The 21,712-nt window shown below is 39.1% G+C and overlaps 2 protein-coding genes across 15 annotated transcripts; both read left to right on the plus strand.

Moving 5' to 3' along the window:
- Window positions 1–128: 128 nt before the first annotated feature.
- On the plus strand, window positions 129–21,265 carry LOC131325461 (basic leucine zipper 23-like). The gene is made up of 2 exons (XM_058357741.1): window positions 129–1,342; window positions 20,875–21,265. Exons 1-2 carry the CDS (start codon window positions 538–540, stop codon window positions 20,919–20,921), a joined length of 852 nt encoding a protein of 283 aa, XP_058213724.1. The 5' UTR covers window positions 129–537; the 3' UTR covers window positions 20,922–21,265.
- LOC131325462 (uncharacterized) lies at window positions 12,303–15,339 on the plus strand. Of its 14 annotated transcripts, XR_009199715.1 has the most exons (5): window positions 12,303–12,669; window positions 12,771–12,809; window positions 13,728–13,792; window positions 13,950–14,093; window positions 14,190–15,339. XR_009199715.1 is itself a non-coding variant. In XM_058357746.1 (4 exons), exons 1-4 carry the CDS (start codon window positions 12,396–12,398, stop codon window positions 14,220–14,222), a joined length of 381 nt encoding a protein of 126 aa, XP_058213729.1. In that variant the 5' UTR covers window positions 12,304–12,395; the 3' UTR covers window positions 14,223–15,339. The 14 variants fall into 14 exon arrangements, 7 of the variants coding, with proteins under 7 accessions (XP_058213729.1, XP_058213727.1, XP_058213726.1 ...); XR_009199713.1 differs by having other exon boundaries at window positions 13,728–14,093; XR_009199712.1 differs by lacking the exon at window positions 13,728–13,792.
- Window positions 21,266–21,712: the final 447 nt, after the last annotated feature.

Here is a 21,712-nt window from a genome sequence, read left to right on the forward strand (position 1 = left end):
TTGGTTGATTGAGATTGCATAGAGCTATTTGGGTTCTGACTTTAAGATTGGAATAACAATGTTTAATAGTTCACTGGGATAAGAATTTGGGTCTGGTTTTACTTGTACTTGAACCACTTGATATATCACTTGTAGGGTTTCTATGGTAGCTAGTGTCTTTTCAAGTTCCAACCTTTTTTTCTGTCATGTGATTGCGCAGAGAAATATGGCTTATGACTTTTATCCTTTAATTCACCGTCTTTACTTGGTTATTGCCTGACCCATTTGATCTATCACCAATAGTTCAAGCTGCATAGCAACATTTTCAAAGCTTAACTCTTTTTTGCTTGGTTATGCATTCGAAGTCCTGATTTTTGTCTTGCATTATTGTCTCCAGGTTTTCAGTGTTTTCCAACACCCAACTTGAATTTAAGAAATTGAGTATCTACGTTGATTAAAGAACCAGCAGATTGGGTAAAGGTCGGAGTCGTAAGCGTATCCATCCTGTTAGTTTTGGGTATATTTGTTCAGTCGCCTTGGTGGTTTGTTTTTATCAAAATGGATGACGGGGAGCTCGATTTCTCAAGCCAAGAGGTGTTTGCAAGTACCAACATGGGTGATCTCCCTGGAAGCTGCTCTATGGATAGCTTTTTCGACGACAGTTTCAAGGATACACATGCCTGCACTCATACCCACACTTGCAACCCACCAGGTCCCGATTCCTCTCACACGCACACTTGTTTTCACGTGCACACCAAAATCTTGTCCGCCGACAGTGAAGATAAGGCTTCCACTGAAGATACTTCGGAGTCCTCAGAAAAGAAGTCAAAGAAATGCTCAGTGGGCAATCATGAAGCGGTTCTCAAGTACCGCGATAAGAAGAAGGCACGTGCTGCTTCTCTAGAGGATGAAGTTGTGAGATTGAGGACTCTGAACCAGCAGTTGCTCAAGAGATTGCAAGGTCAGGCAGCATTGGAGGCTGAGGTGGCAAGGCTCAAGTGTTTGCTTGTGGACATTAGAGGGAGGATTGAAGGGGAGATAGGGTCTTTTCCTTATCAGAAGCCGGCTAAAAGTGGTAATATGTATCAAAACATGGTTAATCCGAACTTTCCCGGTGCGTACATACCAAATCAGTGGAATATCGAGTGTGATGATCACGGCTACTGCCTTGAGTGCCTTCAACCAGGGGTGGAAGGAAAAAGTGGGGAAGATATGTTGTTAAATGGTCAGGGCTTTAATGGTTGGGAATTTGAAACTATTCCTTGTTTGGGGAATCAAAACGATGGGTTGAAGGAGTTCTCTATTGGTGGAAATGGGATTGTATCTTCTACAGTCAATCCTTCGCTTGCAAACAAGAGAAAAGGTGAGACTGATGTTTTATGTTTCAGTTATTTTTATGGATAGAAAATGTAGGACTGGTTAAAATTAGGTATGTAGGATACATCTAGTGTTATTGTATGGTAATGAGTAACTGCAATGTTTGATATTTGTTAAAATATTTGGGTTCCTTACTGGAAGCAGTTTTGTTTTTTGCAATTTTATACGATATGTTTTTTGATAACCAAGTGTCCAAGCCAGCTTACGCGCAACTCGACATGTTTATCCGATATGTTTCACGTTCTTATATCCGGGTCTGCTCATTTCTGATCTCAATGTTGGATGCTTTTTCATTTTCGGGCTCCTAACTGGAGGCAGTTGGATCTCTGACTGTGGAGTGGTGTTAATTTCATCTTGAAAATAACAGTAACTTCTCTCCACATTCAAAGTTTCAGCTGAAGAATAATGCTATGAGGAAATTTTGCAATTTGTAGGGCTAGTATTATAGGTTCGCTGTTTCGTGACTCTGCAGTCTTATCTGCAGTTAGTGTAGTTTGAACTTGGTGTGTTTTTGCCATGATTTTTTGGTTTTCATTTTTTTCTCCCTTGGTTAGCATAATTACTTGTAATATGAAGTTGGAGTTACTTTCGTTGAGAAAAGTACTATTCTTTGATATCACTAGATATTATGGTGATTTAGATAGTTTCCAATCCAACCTAGCAGATCAGCTTGTTTGAGGTAGGACCTGAAGCCTGAGGGAAATGGATTTGTGTTGCAGTCAGTTTTTTGGATCTGAGGTTGAATTTTGTTTGTGGGTTTACTTGAGATTTAGCAGACCCAAATGACTGGGAAACTAGGCTTGGTTTGTTTAGTTTAGTTTGGTTTGGTAAAGGTTTATTAGCTAAAAGAGGCAGCAAGACAAAACGTGGCCGAACCCCAGACAAATGAACACACCTATGGCTAGCATTGCCATTTTTCTGATATGATTCCTTCTCAACAAATTTCTCCATACATTTGAGGAAAAACTGCACTCCATAAACAACTTCTTAAGAGATCCTCAGCTTGCAACGTAGCAAACAAACTAAACAGTTGCCCCTCTTCTATCCGTTGATCTGTCTCTATTTTGCTAGCTTCCCCAAAAAGAGAGCTATTGAATGGAAGCCCATCTAGGAACATTTTACTTGAACCCCAACTTACTCCAAGGAACAACGTTGGGTGAACGAGTACCCACCCCCAGATGCAAGGATGGTTTTTGATGTATTTATGTATCCATTTAACCCATAAAGTATCACATACTGCCTGCAGGTGTCTGAGCATAGTTGCACAAACTGACCCTCATTCATGATAGCCCCTTTTGTTTGAGCTTAACACCAGCCCACAAAAATGACCTCAATTGGCTTTCCATCTCCCCAAATCACCTTCCGTTATAGAATAAGGCTCCGTTCCATAAATGGAATAAGAACTTTATTTTGTTCAATAATAAGGTTTATTCCACAAAGATAAGAAGGAGGTGCTTATTTTTGAAGAATTTATATAGGTACCAATAGGCATCGGGGAGGGAAATCGTACCGGCGGCTGCGCCGGGCCATCTCCGGCCACCGGACGGCCGATCCGAGCCGTCCAAAAATTCTATAAAAAAAAAACCGAGGGTCATATATACACGGAAAAGGGGTGCTCAGATCAAGCACGCTACACACCTCAGATGCCGTTGATTCCTGCGCAGTTTTAGAATTTTTGGACAGCTCGGATCGGCCGTCCGGTGGCCGGGGACGGCCCGGCACAGCCGCTGGTACGATTTCCCTCCGCCGGAGCCCATTATCATAGCAATAGTCTTATTTTTTGTATAAGGCAACTTCAAGTTCAAAAATCATGTGTTTACGCAAATAATTTTTCTATCACTATAGATTTTGTTTGATAGATCTCATTGAGATCTTTAATACGATGCAAAAAAAATTAAATTTTTTTTTTCATTTACATTATTTTTGAGTTTGAAAATGTGAAATGAACTTTTTATTTGGATTTTGTGAAATCATTCTTCTTATTTTTGAATGAGAAATGGCAAAATAAACACTTATTTTTTAAGAAGGTTTTCGGAACGAAGCCTAAGCACTAGGTAAGCGACTCGTGATACCACGAGGTGTCTCATGCCTGTTATTGATAGGAGGTCTCATGCCTGCACAAATAGGAGCACGTAAACATTCAGTAATTTGCGTATAATATTCATACAATAGAATTCTATCTTACATTCAAAATTTTGAATACAAAGTATACAACAGAAAAAGAAAATGCCGCAAATAATGGTCAAATACACATTATTTTCTAAAGACATGTAATAGGTATGTAGTTTTACATTGCTCACAAAGCAATCCCAAACCAATAGAACAATTGCTGATCAAAGGCATCACAAATTTACAAACTCAATTTCATTGTATCAAAGTATAGAAATTCCAGATGTAACTGAACATACAATGGATCAGAAAAAATGAAATTCACATGCTCATATGCAAGGCCTTCGAAGGAATTGATAAAGCTTGCAGCTGATTAACTTCATATGCAATACTTTGAAGTCACAGCAAAGCTAATTACACAAAAGGGAGTTTCATACATCTTCATGACAAACAACATGAATCAAAAGATTTGTCTTGAGTTTTTAGAAAGGCTTCTAGCTAGAATAGTAGACATGGCTACAAAAGACTTGTTGAGAGTGCCTTTGTTCCACACTTCTTCGAGGTGCTTGGGCCTAGATTCTGGCTTGATGCTTGCTCAGGTGCTTGCTGATCAAGAATTGTCTCGTAGACAGAGTGGACATTGAAGACGCACTGGGTAATTGGCTCCATACGTGTACATGGATGCCTTTAGGACGAGGACCCATTTTTTCGGAGTGGATAACTTCTGAATCATTTCAATTGACCCACACATTCAACTCCTTCAGGTCAGCTGCAAATCTGCAGCCAGAGTCATTTAATCAGATCAAGAGAGAATAAAGAAGGGGAAAAAAAAATAAAGGCATTTTGTAGTGGAAGTATAAGTAAAACCAATTCATAATGCAAATTATGGCATCTCAATAGCGATATCCCCAAAAATCACTCCGAAAACCACAACCAGAAATATTTAAGAACATTGGTTGCATTTCACCCCCTAAAACTGGAATTCTAGGATATCTAATTCTAGCTCCCAAACCGCACAAAGAGAGAGAGAGAGAGAGAGAGATCATAATCACCTAAACCAGAATATGCAGAACGGAGATAGAGAGTCTTTTGCGATCGAAGAAGAAATCAGAGAAAGAGGAATCCAACCTGACCGGAACGAGCAACAACCACCGACAGGATCGGAGAAAGAACACTGTACAACAACCGATCGGAATATTCCCAGCCAAGAAACCCTAAAAATTGTCTGGAAGCATCTCGGCTCTGTTAAGAGCTAGAGAGATAAACAAAAAATGTATACGTTGGTATGGGAAGGTGCCCAACGTCAGCGTGACACATTACAATCGAAAAAGACCAAATTACCCTAAGAAGCACTTAAGAAGGTCGCAAGGAAACTATATCTTGATAATCAGGCCATCAATATCTGGACATGAAATCCAACCCTAGAAATACACATCTTTATGTGTTCACGGTAACAGTTGACAATTGGCCAAGACGCATAAACATATGCGAAACTGGGAAAAATCCAAGCAAACAACAATCGAAACCATATGTATAGGCCTCATACAATAGGTCTACACAAATAACACTTCAAAATACTATTAATCCCTGAGAAATTGACACACACTATCCCAGAAACCATCCACGAATACCTAAAAAGACTACAATACAATAACCAAACCACACCTCCATACAAATTCCGGCCACATGCACAGAAAAATTGAACAAGAAATAGACATTTTTGTATTTGCGGGAAGCCCTCACAATGGCCCAAAGATATAAACATAGGAAGAACTGGAATCAAATCATGTAAAGACATGTAACATACTAAATTTCAACATACAACGAAACACCAACCTGGGAGGGACAGACAAGCACCGACCTATTATGACTATCCAAATTCAAGATGAGCACGGTAGATATACTACACATACCAGCAGTACTACTGCTTGCATTTTGGTGAAACCGATTAACAATCTTATGACTATCCAATCTCAAGATGAGCACGGTATTTGGACCGAAAGTTGATCTGAGGCGAGCTGTATAGTTGCTTGTATTATTGCCGGACATTGCAAGAAGTCGCTCATTTTTTCCTTTTGAATTGGCCCGAAAACCATCATTTTAATTTCTTGTTGGAATTAGCGCGATGTCATATTACAAATCTTCCGGAAAAAGCTTAAACTATCAGGAAATGAGGCTAACAAAGAGTCGCTTGTCTTCTGACCCCAAAACCCATGTTCATCATTTCCACTGCAGCCTCAATTTCCTGATTTGAGAATTATGAAATGACAATTGCGATGCTAAATTATATGGGTTCAGACTTGAGAGTGCATTTGAGACATGCCTAAGATTTTGCGGGGCAAATCATAATTTGGTTCAGAACCTTAAACTATAACACCTTAGCCTGATGATGTGTATAAAGTTATCTAGGACTTGACAGTTACCGACGCTTCCTATGTTTATAAGGAAAACCAACATCAAAACCCTCGATCAGCAACGAAGAAACCCTAAACATGCAACTGCACACCGAAATCAACCTCACGAAAAAACATGCCAGAAAAACACGCAACTGTAGAAATACACGTCTATAAATTGACATAGAAAAGAAAAATCCACGAAACAAGAACCGAACTTGACGGAACGAGTAACAACCGCTAATTTCACCATCGGGGTCACCCGTATACCATGACCATATCTACATTCACAAACTGCTGCACTCACAATAGACCTCAAGGGATCGTGGATTCATAAAACAAATGCCGAGAGACAAATTTGAATGTTCTTATGGGCCAGAATTGGAAGCTCAGACTGGAGATTCAATGGGAAGTTTTTGCCTGCTGTGGAAATTACTGGAAATTAGAGAAGTGGTCCATTGAATGAAGAAATACAAAAACAAAGATGAATATACCAAATAGAGATTCAAGAAAACTTTTTCTACATCAGGAAGACTTTTTCTCCTAATTTTTCTCGGCAATCAGACCGCCACATAGCGTATAATTTTTGCAGCAAAAAGAAGTCCAAATTGACCCCAAAATTGACCAACAAAATCCTAGATTGTCTAAAGGTAGAACATGTATCTACCAAAAATAGAAATCTCCAAAAAGAAACACTAAATTTTCCCAAAAAATTCACCAAACTGATCAAAGCTCAAGTTTTTGACTTCTTCACATGTACATAAACATAACTAAGACCAATTTGTTTATGGGTACATCGGGTAAGGGGAAGAAGACCATGAATCAGAGGGTGTCTCCCTTGGATCCATGTACTTCATTGCTACACATTCTTTCTTAAAACATATTGTGTGGGTAAAATCCATGTATAACCATTAGTATAGACAAATCTTTCCAAGTACCAAAATGTACTGAAGTTCACAAAGTCTGATATCATGCACGATAGAACAATGCCTGCAATCAAGACCATATGAGAGAAAATTGCATTTCAGAGAAAATTAAAGGGAGAAGGGGGAGGGAGAAAAAATTGAATTCTCACCACCACTAGAGGGGTAAATTTAAAAGCAAATACATTCTGACTAAGCTCAATTACTTTTGAAATATCACACAAACGAACATAAATAAAAACTGGAAAGCCAATACTTTAAGGGGAAAAGCCAAAAAAATACACGAACAACCTACCTAGAATAACTCCACTAAGCAATAATCAAAATCAAGCTTGGAACCAAAAACAAACCCCACTGACCACCTACTCTTTGGAGTGCTGAGCAGAGTCGAGATACGCGAGACCTGATTCCCAAGCTGAGCATGACTGGCACCCGAGACCAGAAGTACCTACAATAGTATGAAACAAAAGGAAATTTCAGAAAGCTACTTAATGTGAAATAATAATTGCTCATTCAGCCAAACAAATTTAATAAAAGTAAAATGTATGGTCGGGTCTAATGATGAAAGGTCAAATAGACCACATCACGGACATAAAATAGACCACATCACGGACATAGACTCATATTTCCAGCAGCTTCAACATGTTAGAAATGTTTACGCACAAGATTCTGTTTCCTCACAAGAAGTTCCGTTTGGGATACATTCAAAGTTAAATTTAGTATTTAGCATGTTTAATATACACGTCAACCATAATGAGAAACATCTTCGGGTGTAAACTTTTGTGGTCATCTTTGTCAAGAACACTAAAGATTTACAGAGTTCTAATATTCTTAAGCGGTTACAGATCAATCACATTTCTTTGCAAGACAACTACCTTTTTTCCCCTCAACTCGAATTGCTCCAACTGATTCGTGTAAACCTAAGGAAACTCAGACTTTCTAGACTTCTCGATTCAAGGGAAAACAAATGTCAAACTACAGTTGATTACTCTCTTATGTCGCAAATGGAACCTATTCATTTTTTCCCCAATCCGTAAGTCAATGCTTAGAAGTGTTATGAGAAGCAAATCAAACTGGGCTATAGATCATATGAGAAAGTCCAACTATACAGACCCATTGTCAATTTACTGGCCATTGTTCATATATTTTTTCTCAACTTTGATTTTGGTGGGTTGAATTGAAATACCTGTTCAAGAAACTTGGTTAGCCCAACAGGCCACCCTTGCATTCCTTTCTACGGAATTGTGGGTGCTTATGTTTTTTGTTCATACGTACACCAATTTGAGCAACATCCACAATAATCGGTACACAAAACAAAACAAATTTACCTTCTAGGTGCTGTCCGTAATGTAAAAAATGCAAGACATCTCACAATAACTGTAAAAAGCGATAAAAAACAGCCAAATCATAGTTAGTGGCTCTATGAGCATATCTTGGCAAGATATTGGATGAACACTATCAAAAAAAAGACAAATAGATTAGTAAATTTCACCTTTTGTTCTTGAGAGAGAGTTCCCGACCTCTGAATGAGACCGTTGATACTCCGAGACGACGACCGAGAGAGACTGTTGTTCTACAAAAGAGAAAATTTGTAAAAGAGGGAAACACCATTACACCAAGTGAACCTCATCCTATTTGTCGCAAGGTTGCTACAAAAAACATGACGGCTAGGGAAGATTATGTTAGTCAAGTTCTACTAACTCGGACTTTAATTTCAAGTGATTGGATTTGGCTACAGCCTCCACACATACCTTTTTTTAAGTAATGTAGTATGTCCCGGAGTAGCTTGTGGGCTTCTTGGCCCTCTAACAGTCGTTGCACATGCTTATGAAAAAGTGGGCTAAATACTACACGTATTGAACTTCAACAGCAGAGAATCAAAAAGGCAGACTACTTCACCCACACCATTGTTCTAGACTTCTCGATTCAAAGGAAAACGAATATGTCAAACTACAGTTGATTACTCACTTATGTCGCAAAAGGAACCTATTCATTTTTTCCCCAATCCGTAAGTCAATGCTTAGAAGTGTTATGAGAAGCAAATCAAACTGGGCTATAGATCATATGAGAAAGTCCAACCATACAGACCCATTGTCAATTTACTGGCTATCGTTCCTATATGTTTTCTGAACTTTGATTTTGGTGGGTTGAATTGAAATACCTGTTCAAGAAACTTGGTTAGCCCAACAGGCCACCCTTGCATTCCTTTATACGGAATTGTGGGTGATCATTTTTTTGGTTCATACGTACAGCAATTTGAGCGACATCTACATTAATCAGTACACAAAACAAAACAAATCTACCTTCTGGGTGCTGTCCCGAATGTAAAAAATGCAAGACATCTCACAATAACTCCGAAAAGCGATCAAAAACAGTGAAATCATAGTTACGGGCTCTATGAGCATATATCTTGGCAAGATATTGGATGAGGCCATGCATGATGCGGCATAAGCATAGACTTCAAGTGAGTAACAGAATTATTCTCAACAACTTTGTATTCCCTGTTGTGTTGGCAAACTATATTCCATGTTATTAAATCCCATAGGGAAAAAAAAAGATTTCATGAACTCAAACAAATTAGCTGACCATAGAAATTTTTATCGCGAAGGGATATATGATCAAAAGGAGAACTACGCACTGAAACAGAAGACCTCTTATTTTTTATAGCAACAAATATTTGTGGTGACTTTGGCCAATGCTTAAGGGCAAAGCCAAAAAGAAAACTTAAAAAGTAGGAGTATCGACTAAGTCAATACTCGGTGCAAGAAGGGAAAAATGTGGGAAAGAGAATATACCACGAAAAGGATCTCCATTCAACTACCATACAATCACCAAATTATACCTGGAAAGGGGAAAAACAAAAGTTAGTTATCCAGTGATTGAGATGAGCCCACAACTATGATACAATATACGAAGAAAATGTAAGGCACGAATGTCATAGCTGTTGATTTGGAGCAAAATATATTGGGTATATTGTATGGGATGGCTAAATGTTGATTGCCATGACGAAAGCATAATTGCTAACCAATGGATTTTGGAACCTTAACTATTAACACAAACGCAAAAGGAGGGAAAAGGGTATGCTAAATCTAGGGGAATAACATTGCAAATTAAGTTGATATAGCTACTAATGCAACCATGAACATAAAGTGGTTCCTGAAGAAAAACCATAACCATATATCACATTAGGTTCAAAAGGAGCTGGCTTGAGGTCATGTTTTTCATCGACAAGATCAGAAAGCATAGCATAAGTCATATGTTGTAAGTCTGGTAGCCATGAGGGTTATATATACATGAAGAGAATGATAGCAACGAAACATTCCATATTCACAAAACGTGTTAAGCAGGGAGGGAACATTAATTGTAGAACATTTAGCATTGAAGTGTTTGTGACTTCATTGCGAAAAAAAAAACCCTCTACTTTTGCAATGATCCCATCCAAATCAGTTGCCCTCAAGACAGATCTTCAATCCAAGGAAAGCATTGATCTCTATACTATGCGGCATCAACATCCTCGAAAATGAGTCTTCTACTTCCCTGTGTCTACCTAACTCCCAATTTTAAGAAGCATCAAGGGCCTATAAGTCCCACCATCAGCTACTTCATGATATACCAAAATCAGCATCTGCAAGTGCTTCTGGTTTTGAATAGAAGCCCCAACACAACACAACACAAAACTAAATCCCACTTTAGAGAATACCCCAAGACTCCCAATCTTAGAAAACCAGACATTACACCCCACACTTTGACTCAAATAATACTCAACTTAGACACCAAACGCAAAATCAGACACTGGCCACACCAGACCCCAAACATAGACTCACATTCTATTACCATACGTATCCACAAGCACACATGTGGAACTTCGAAGGTTGCATCAGGAGCATATATTTCAAAATCGCTTGGAGTAGCATGGGATCCATATATGAAACCATTAGATAACAATCAGTGTATGAAATGACAATTATCATACGATAAGATGTGAAGCCTTAGGATACAAATTGTACAAACTTGTTCATCCACAATAAACTTTATTAAATACCTATTACATAACCATCAAAATATGGACTAAACAAACAATAATCAAGTGAAAGCCATGCGTATAATGGGTAAAACCATAGTTTCCTAACCCCAATGGATTGGCCAAGTGGTCAAGGATTGGGACTTAGGGGTTGAGACCTTGAAACCTCACAGGTGCTATCAAATCCTTTAGGTCCTATCCCTGCCTTTAATTGGGATCTCCACAAGTGGGCGGTGGGATTAAACTCACAAGTTGGTGGTGTGCTGAAACTAGCCTGGAGACCTGAGTTATTAAAAAAAAAAAAAAAACACATATTTTCCTAGCATCCAAAAGAAAGAGGAGGCTCATAGATTCCCTCAAACAGAAAATCCCAGATATCTTTCCTCCCAAACAATAGAGTTGAATTAATTAAAACCAAAATTCACCCACTGTGCATCAAGTTTTGAGGGCCGAGAGGATATATCAAGCTAATTAATTTTCTTTTTGAAAAAACAAAACCTCACGTGTTGAGTATGTGAGGGAGTAGGCGATCAGAGATGCGTTCAGAAGGCTTGTACTCACAAGCTCCCTCGCAAAGCCCTTCTCTTTGCTCATCCTTTACAGCTTCCTCGTAATCTTTCATTACAAAACCCAAACGAAATCAGAACAGAAAAAAACCCACACCTCCATACACACTCCGGTCACATGCACACGAGAAATTGAATGACAAAATTACAAATCTGTTCACACCGTCCACAAAACGTAATCTACCTACGAAACGTGATCGATCTACAAATCTATTCACACCATGTCTGCAAGAAAAAAGGAGAAGACAGACTGGACAGGGGGAAAACGACGTTAACCTTAAAGGGACAGAATCTGACCTGGTGCGACCACCCTCAACCGCCAACACCACCGGAATAATCGATCGGCTTGCTCCCGCAGCAAACCCCTCTGACCGTCCGTCGCCTACGCTTCTCGTTCTTCCATTCCTTTGTCGGTGCAAAGACTATCTCCTCTCTCTCTCTCTTATCTGCTCCAAAAAACCAGACGAACGAATGGAAAAGGGAATAGCGGACGTGGCTTGATCTGGGCCAAGTTCTCTGCAGGAGGCGAATGGACGAAACTACCCTCGATGCCCAAACCAGTGGCCCTTCAATTGAGGAGTACAATTGAAAAAATCAGATAAAATATGACAAGCTTTCCAATTGCTCTTGTTCTCTTAGTTTTAAAACTTTAAATTTAGAAATATAGCTCCAATAAAACTGAAGATTGGGATGTCTATGCAAGAAGAAAGGATAAGTACAGTCAGATAAAGTTTGGCCTGAGCCCTTTATATATCTAAGGCTTAAAACTAAGAGAATTGAATCAAATTAGATCGGTCGCCAATTTTTGTCTAATTTTTTCAATTGTGCCCCCTCTATTGAGGAGCCTCTGGTTATGCCTTGCAGGGTAATTTTGTCTTTCCAATTCTAGTGTGCTGACGTCGTATATATTCTCATCTCAGAGAGTAGATGGTTCCAGAAGAGATGATGTTGACTTCTCTCTCATCCTCATATCTCATCTTCTCTGGATCCCGAGGAACCATCTCTCTTTCTCCTCCCCCCACTAGAAATGGCCTACGCCGCCGCCTGCCTCGTTGTATCCTTCCAAACCTTCGACTCTGACATGTCCACCGACAAGGACGCTGTCGTCTTGCCCTTCGTCATGAAGGCTCCGAATCTCCGATCCGGCCCGACGTCGTCGCCCACGTTCACTTCCTGGCCTCCAAGAACAGCCGCCATCCCTGCGCCGTGTCCACAAAATCCGGCCACCAGACTTCCGCCGTTTGGGGCACCGGCCAAGACCTGGTGCAGGTGGCACAGGAAGGTATCCGCAAGCTTAAGAGGTAAATATTGGGTGAAATTGTTGTCTCAATATTCATGTAGAACCATTTTATTGGTTATTAGGATAGGAAAGCAACTAAAATTGCCCTTGTGAATGTTGCAGGAGACGATATTGTACAAGGGAATAAGAAGCTCCTACTTGGTAATTCCTCCATCTCGAGCAATTACTACTTCCGGAATCGGGGAATCATATTCTGTTATAGATTTCTGCGTCGGTGCAACCTTTTATTCTGTTTGCCAGTTATTATTCTTGATGCGTGAAATTGAATGCGTCACTGTGCAATTTAGGGCAAATTTTCCAGAGAGATTCCGCTCTCTTCAAATTACTCATATAATATGGGGCAAGTATGGAATTGAGATCCGATTTTGGTTTGATTAATATTAATGTGCTGCTTTTCAGTGCATGGCATGCCGGTTTTCTTTGTTCTGTTCTCATTTGCATGGGATATTAGATTTGCTTTTGAAAAAAGTGATTCTCTCATTGTTCTTTGCAGCAGAAATTTGTGGAAAATATTGATTTTAGAAACTATAATTCTAGAATGTATCTCATAAGGTAGATGCCTATTATTGGTATGCAGATGATTTTTTTTGCTCATAACTATCTGTGGCTCTGTGAACAAGGTAATAGAGACAATAATTGTAAAAAACTCAAGCTATAGTAATTAGATACATAATCATGGTTTGTGGGCACTGATCTAGCTTGTTTGTTTTCTTCCTGTAAAATGAGAGCTTCTTTCCTGACTGTCTGTCTTAGTGGGACATAAAAAGTCCCAAACATCATCCCTCTCAATTACTGGTAGTTAAATGCTTAGATACATAGATGGAAGGATCAACAACATGATGATAGCTTAGATGCAATTCGATGAGAACATTGGTTCTCAAATGTAATTTGTTGGTATTTTTGAATAATCTACTAGAGTTACTCTTTTTTGTTTTGAGACCTATCCCTATCCTCACTTGATCAGGATAGGCAACAATGGTGCTCGGCTACAATTGCTATTAGAGTTGCTCTATGTTACCACTTATTCGTTCGGTTCCTAATTTAAGTTGTATGCTACAGCACTATGGTGATTCAGTCTCCGTTTATTCGCTGGACTTTAGAAAGGCATCCTACTGCTGCAGATGGTATTCATGCCTTTTATTATGTTCCTACTGATCAAGCTCAAAAAGTAATAGTTGCATTATCATACACGGGAGAAAATGGTAGCATCGTTTTCAAAGCATGCAGCAGATTTATGCGCGACTATACTGATCAACTAGAATTGGGGTTTTTTTTTGGCAGTGGACTTCAGAGATCTCTTTGGTTGTTGGCCAAATGCTGTTCTTTGCTTTAGTTCCAACATAACTGTTATCTTTTAGTGATGGAAACTATTTTTTTCCCTGGTGAACAGTATGGGAGCTTTCATTCTTAGTGCTGGCGCCAAAGGTGTGCATGTCTTCAATTTCAATCACTTTTATAACCATTGTGCAGTTTATTTCTTGAATTTGCTGACATGTTTCTTTTTCTCACTGGAAACCAAAGGAAAAAGGTTTAGCGTACCAATGTCGAGGATAATGATCCATCAGCCTATGGGTGGACTTGAAGGTGGTGATATAAAGATACGGAGATCCAGGTTGCTGTCCCGTTTCTTGATGTTTTTCCTTTCTTCTCTGTTCATTACACTTTAGCTTTTGCGTAATTGCATTTCTGGTCATTGCTAACACAGGTGAGTCTGTATACTTATGTGTGTGGAGACGATTGAGTGTTTTTTTAACAATTGCATTGCTATGACCACATATATTTGGATGCGGATTAAAAAAAGTGTTTGGAATTGATAGACTCACTTGAGCATTTGCACTAGATATCTGAACCTCACACACAACAAACACATCGAAAAATTGAGTACACGTATGTGTCGAGCCATGTTCACATAAAGTATTTCTGTCCCCACATTTTGTCTAACATATTTTCCCGTTTGCAATTCTTTCTGCTGTAAAATGTGGTAAATTAAGTAAAATGGAACAGTGGCAAAAGCTAAAATTCAGTTGTTGTGTAAATTTTAGACATGAAATAGACACCACTAAAAGTTGCTCCAACACGTAAAGAAACAAAAGGTTGAATTTAATGAGTTCGCTTTACTTTTAAGCATCAGGAACTATGTGCTGCAGAGAAGCAGTAATTAATTCCAAATTACATGAATGAAATCAACTTGAAATGTGAGGTGGTGAAATTTACTAATTCGATTGTGATCCTTGTTAGATTTATAAACTAATTCGATTGTGATCCTTGTTAGATTTCATCCTTGTCGCAGTGCTCGGGAATCATGACATCAGAGTTGTTGTCATTGATGGCATCGAAAACTGGGAAAAAAATTATGAATGGGTATGAACACGTACTTAACTTGTTCTATGTTTCGGTGAAACTGATTATGACAAAAAAAAATGCATGCGATGGGTAATTTTTGGAGCATATGTGCTTATTTTGGGTTAAACTTTTCTTTAGATGTAGTGTAAAGTACTCAACTATTCTTCTGCCTAGGTCCACAGCAAAAACTAAGAAACTGCTTTTTCTTCCGTTGGTGTGTACTGATAATTACCAATTTGTCATAATATGCAATCGAACTTGGTTCGAAGGATTTTATTCGTACGGACGCAATTATGTGATAATATAGGTATAGCCAGGGTCTTATTTATTTGATTCATTGCAGTTATCGTATTTGTTCTATTGATTGTTCTACGCTTCCATTAGGGCTCCAAATGAGCCAACTTGCTCGCAATTCGGTCATAGCTTGGCTCATTATTGGGTCAAGCCGGGCTTTATATACTTAAGTTTAAGAATTTTTGATATTTTCCCTCAATACTCCAGGTTTTTTGTTTCTACTTTCCAGTCAAAAAAGATACTGTAGAACACAAACCAGTAGAATCCCAAAAATACCAGGCACGAAATACCTCGTGCAAGCACGAGCCAATCACCTAGTCTACCTCCTAAAATAAATAAAAAGAATCGATTTTCCTTGGGACAATTTTTAATTTGGGACCGATTTGCCCCTTAATTTCTGACATTTTACGGATGGCCCAGGCATTTTGCTGCCACGTATTTCTCCCATTTGCTGTCCCTCCCTCCCCTGAAATCCACACTAGGTCCCGTTCCAGAAACCTTCTTAAAAAATACGTAGTTTATTTCACATTTTCAAATTAAAAAATAATGTAAATGAAAAATAAATTTTCAAATTTTTTTGCATTGTATAAAAAATCTAGATGAGATCTTTCAAATAAGATTCATATTGCATATTTTTAGATTTCAATAAGCTCATAACTTTTAAATTTAAAATTATCTTTTTAAAAAATAAGAATTTTTTTTGCGTTGCGGAACGGGCTATAGGACGACTTGAAAACATATGAGAGAGAGAGAGAGAGAGAGGGAGAGATGGGGGATCAGCACCGAGCCACCCGCCGCCAGGGACAACCAGCACCGCTCCCAGTACCCGCCCACTGCCACCTCTGGCGACCACCGGCGCACCCCTTCGAGAAAATTGCCTCCCCCAGTCGCAACCACCGGCGCTAAACCCACCTACTGCCAAGGTCTCTCTCTCTCCCCTCAACGGCTCAACCGCCACGCCCCCACACCCCCACCCCTCTCTCTCACTCACTCTTCCTGGCCTATGTCTACCCCTCTTCACTCCTCTCTCTCCCTCACAGACCAACCACTGCCCCACCCCCCTCTCTCTCCATCGGCTCCTTCTTCGCTCTTCCCTCTCTCCTTCTCAAATCTGCTACGACAACCATTGAATTCTACAGGTAATCTTGACGCTTGACAGGTTTACATTTTCTTTGGTTTGAGAAGATTTTCCTTGGTTGGGGAAGATTCTCTTTGGCTTTCTCAGGTGCGGTAGAGGGGATTTGGATTTCTCAAGTGCAGAGACGGAGAGGGGAGAAGGTGCTGGAGTTTATTGTCGGGACAGAAAGAGGAAAACGCTGATAATCTTGGCGTCTTGAGTCTCTTGACAGTGTTTGATAAAATGCCCCATTTTTTATGTACAATCTTGAAAATAGTTGAATTGCTCTACTTGCGAAGAAGGAAAAACTTTTCTGTTCAAGTTAGGAAGTTTTGAACCTATCTCGAACAAAAACATGCCACCATGACGATTTCTGCCAACCCCTCCCATTCTAGCGTTGAAATAAAGAATTGAAACCATTAGTATTGTTGTTGCTCCCCATTTTGATTTTTGAACAGAAATGGTCCCTTCTGACTCCGCCAGTGATCAGACCACCACCCAATGCTTTATTGCTTTTAAACTCTTTGTCTTCACATCTGCAACTTTAATGGGTTTAATCGGTTTGTAGTTTGATGTACTCTCTGCCAAAAAACTCTTTCCCAATCTTCTTTCTCTGTACTGATTCAACTTATTATGCAATTTTGTTTGCATAAGTTGGGTAGGAATGTGGGTGGATTTTATAGTTCAGTAATTTGGGTGAATAGAAAAGGGAAGAATAAGAAAGGAAAAGGAAGAAGAAAGAGAGAAGTCTGTGATTGAGTTTTGTTTGCTATCTTTGTGCGCTCTGAATTTTTTAGTTTCAGAGATTTGGTTTTTCTTTCACATTGTTCATATACACTGCTAGCATAGGTGTGTGCAAACACAGTAAATGGAACTTGATCCGCGGCTATGACACAAGCTGACCTTGGCACATATTTGTTGTTTTACCAGGCCAAGACTATGAGGATGATGGAGCTACAAAAAGGTTGTGTGAGTCCACAAGTGAGTCCCTGAGATTGTAAATATTTTGACTACATGTCTGTGAGCATCCATTCAAAGTGTGCCCCCATTTTTTTTGCATTCTATGTGTTCAACAAAATGTATGAGAGACAAATGAATGGTAATCTATGTATTTGACCAAACACAAGTGTTGGGAATCTTTTTCTGGATGGATTGATGTTCGCAAAAATCCATTTGCTTTATGGTTTAAAACTTATTTCTTACTTTTGTTATAGCCAGTTCATGGATTCGTCGAGTAGGATTTGGTGATTGATGTTGATTGAAGCTATATTAATATTACATTCACCTGTGCTTCAATCTGCCTTCAGGCATGCCATTCTCTATGTCTTTCAGCTTCATAGGTGTCCTATTTTGTTGTCATTTTATTCCTTCGAATGATTCGCTTCGATTTGTTTTGAAATATTACAATGGCAAGCTCCATACTGTCACTTAGAATGTAATTAAACATTGCCAACTAAAACAAGTCTACCTTTTCAGTGAAAGAAGGAAGGAAGCCCCTGAAGCAAAATATGGAATCTTCACTCTTCAGCCATTGAATAGAATAGTGGGGTGAATGTTGAAGAAATCAGGAGAACCAGGGGCAGAGATAAGGTATTGCGATCTTTCTGCTTCGGCGAGGTTTTTTAGTGTCCATTTATGTTGAGCAAATAGAGAAAGTCACTTCGGAATCTGTCCATCAAGTTCCATTCACTCAAGAATGGATCTTTTGTGCTTTGCGTTACTGTTGACATATTTTTTTTATTATTGTTTTGGCTTTTTTTTAGAAATTATCTTTTTTCCTCTCTCCCTGTTATGGCATTTATATGTACTTCAGAATTTGCAGGAAAAAAAAAAAGCATTTTTCATTTGCTTCATTTTATATGACTGTTTACTTTTCCAATACTAGGAACTAGGAACATGCTATGCATTAGACGGGTTTGATTCATTTTAGGTCATTTTTGGATGCAGGTGGGTTAAATTGGAAACAACTTGGGAGAGGCAAAACAGGTATAGGCATCCGTTTATGTTTCTCAATAGCTCAAATAAGTATTAGTAGTATTGGAGGATATGAATTATTCTATTTTCAAATTGCTCTCTTATTTGATTCAGTGTTCCCCCTAGATACTACTTGTGGTGGTTCGTTTTCGTGTCCCCAAGGACTTAGGTATTTTCTTACTCTGTGTTCATTCAGTTTTCCATTTTCTTCTTAAATAATGACGACTTTGAGAGTTGAATTGTTGTTCCACATTGCTTATCAAGTTTTAGTAATAACCATTTCAGTAGTTTGATTGCCACTCAATGGCCACATCAAACCTATGATTGTTCAATTGTGGTTTCACGTTGCTTATTGAGGAAAAAGGAAAATGTGTTACCCTTTCACTCTCTATCTCACAGTTTCTACTTTCTTAGTTCAATGTACCGAATGGTTGAAGTATGTCAAGAGTGATTGTTTTTTTTTTTGTTGAATTATGGGCCTACATCTATTTGGTGCTTAATGGATGGTTCGGATTGACTAGCACCTTTCGCTCGAGGGCTGAGATTGAGAACAAGAAAAAGCAACGAATGAGATGCACTTCAAACCTCTAATTTTTCCTGCCCATGACACTACACACGGCAGTTCCCACTTCAGTGGAAGACTCACCCACGTTCCCCACTCATCTCTCTCTCTCTCTCACCCACACACCCAGACATGCGGCAGTTCAAAACTTCAACTGCTTCCCACACCCCCTCCCCTGAACCAAAAAAAGCTCGAATTGACATTCCCCCCTTTCACCTGAATCTCAGAATCTCTCACAAAGAAGAAGGAAAAGAAAAAAGGCCGAATGGAAAACCAATCTGCCTCCATGGAATTGTAGTTTGTCTCAATTGACCTCTATTGTCTCAATTGATAGAGGTACCCTATTCTGGGTTGAGTTCCATTTGATGGTCGAGTTCTTTGATAAGGGCAACTCATATTGAAGGTGAATAACAGCACTTGTGTTGATTGCCCTTTACTGACTATTCTTTTATATGCACGAGGTTTGTTTTTGAGTGCTTCCTAGAATGACACTACCTTGCCATCTGTAAATACCTTGTGCAATATAAAATATGCATGTAATCAGCTAAACTCTATGCTACTTTCTATAATATCTGAAACTCAAATTTTTTTTGCTTAGAGGAAACTGTAGGAGCCAGAAACTTCATAATAATGAGAGTTCTCTGGTCCTTTTGAAAGATGAGGACACTTTAAAGTTAAGAATTGCTTTTTGCATAAAAAACAAATGACACTCTGGGGGTTAAACCTGCTCATTGTTTCTTGGCAACATCTTGGGTAGTTGGTTTTGGTTAGTTGGGGGTATCTTGGATGGCTGTTATTGTGTCTCGTATCCTTTGGGGTGGTGTCTTCACCCATTCGACAGTCTTAGTACCGGTGGGGTACATCTGTATCTCTGCTGCTACTTCTACACTTTATTGCTCACTACTGCATATGAGGGATCTTATTGCAACCAGTTTTTGCAACACAAAGTTAATGCTGAAAATATTTTGAAGTTGCAGCTATATTCTGCTGTCACTATATGCTGCAGCATTGTTTGGAGTAAACTACACCGCTGATTGGAAAAGTGCTGATCATGATTCTGCTATTTTGCTATCCTTTCATGCTATTAGGTAAAATCTACTGCCATCACATGGATGGCATGGCTGCTACATTAGCATGACCATGTTATAGTGAAGAATTGCATTATGCTTGAAGGATTGGATTTTGCTGATACTCTTACCAAGGCATTCCTTACCTGACTAAACTATGCCACTGATTGGAAAATCTTAATGCTGAACCACTGTGCTGCTAGCATACCATGCCAACATACCATACTATACTTCTTTTCTGACCTCTTTTATCATCTTCTTAGTTTGCACTTTTATCTTGTTCTTCTACAGCCTCTTTTATCGTTCTACCATTTTCCAACCCGTTCTCTTCAACGGGCACAACATTCGTGTTGTGCACGAAACCAGAACCTAGTTTTTCTTGAGAAGGGCAGGATGAGGCAGCAACAAGTATTGGATTAATGTGTAATAAAGATTCGTGTTCCTAGTATACAATATCTATTTGTGAGGTGGCAGGATTAGGTGAGGACATTTTTCCCAAAAGATGTGCAAGAATTCCTACTGCATCTGTATGATTATATGGACTATGCAGTGAACCTCATGTGTGTTTTAGCATATTATTCATATTGCTGCGGCTTGGAAAAGTTCTGACTGTTAAGAAATAGCTGCAAGATGGTGGGAAATAGAAAGAAAATGAAGAAAGGGAGCAGGCATTGATTTAGACATCAACACGTTAGTTTGAAACTGTATGGACCATGTTTTCTTTGTTTAACATTCTGAAATTCGTTGTTTTTGTTAATTAGAAGCACCTAAGCTTTGATGTAATTTGAGGACTTTTGACTTTCTTTTGCTGTTTCTTACAAACAAGCACATGGTATTTTGTTTTATCAGGAGGGACTCGTGCAGCATTGGGAGGTTCAAGAGCTACTGGGATGTAGCATATTAATAATGCAGGATACTCGATGTCTACCAATAAGTAGTTTTGCTGGATTTCCATGACATCTCCCCTCGGGCAACTACATGTTCTAGTTTTCAAATTCTCCGCGCTGCCTTGATATTGGGTTACGTTGCTGTATCGACGTTGGCTACATTTATTGATTCAGTCTGTATTTTGTGAAATGTATCGACCGTGATACTGTTGGTTGTAGGACTTAGCTGGGCGAGACCCAACTTTTGGCTTCCATGAAGCTTCTGCAGCTTTTCTGCTGTCCTTTTATGGTTTATGACATGTAAGTTGGACGTGAAGTTGTTTGAAAACATTGCTCGGCTGTTTATCCTTCAATCTTGAAGTTCTTTCTCCATATGTATTTTCTTCCCATTTCCTACTCCCTAATATATGGAAACTTCTAGCTAAATGTTGGATGCTGGTTGTCTTTCTTGTTATGGTAGAGCTCTAGGTTTTCAGGTTTAATAGGATGGCAGAGATGAATTCATGCGGTCGACTTACCTTCATTGTGACAAGTTTCAGCATGGCTTTGGTTAATAATACTATGAACTGAGGTAGTTGAGTTACTTGCATGTTTTGGCTACTCTTCGGTCTAACAGGAGCACGTATGTGGTTTTATCTACATAAGCTTCATTTGTCTGTTTCTCACCAAAAAAAAAATACTGTTTGAGAAGGTCAGCACCACAGAGGGAGTTGATGGTAGTTCGTAGTATTTGTTTTGCGAGCGTGTGGTGGAGAAGGCCAGCAATGGGGTGTTCGAGAAGGTCAGCACCACAGAGGGAG

Source organism: Rhododendron vialii, chromosome 5a, assembly GCF_030253575.1.
Source record: "Rhododendron vialii isolate Sample 1 chromosome 5a, ASM3025357v1".
In the NCBI taxonomy this organism is placed as follows: domain Eukaryota; kingdom Viridiplantae; phylum Streptophyta; class Magnoliopsida; order Ericales; family Ericaceae; genus Rhododendron; species Rhododendron vialii.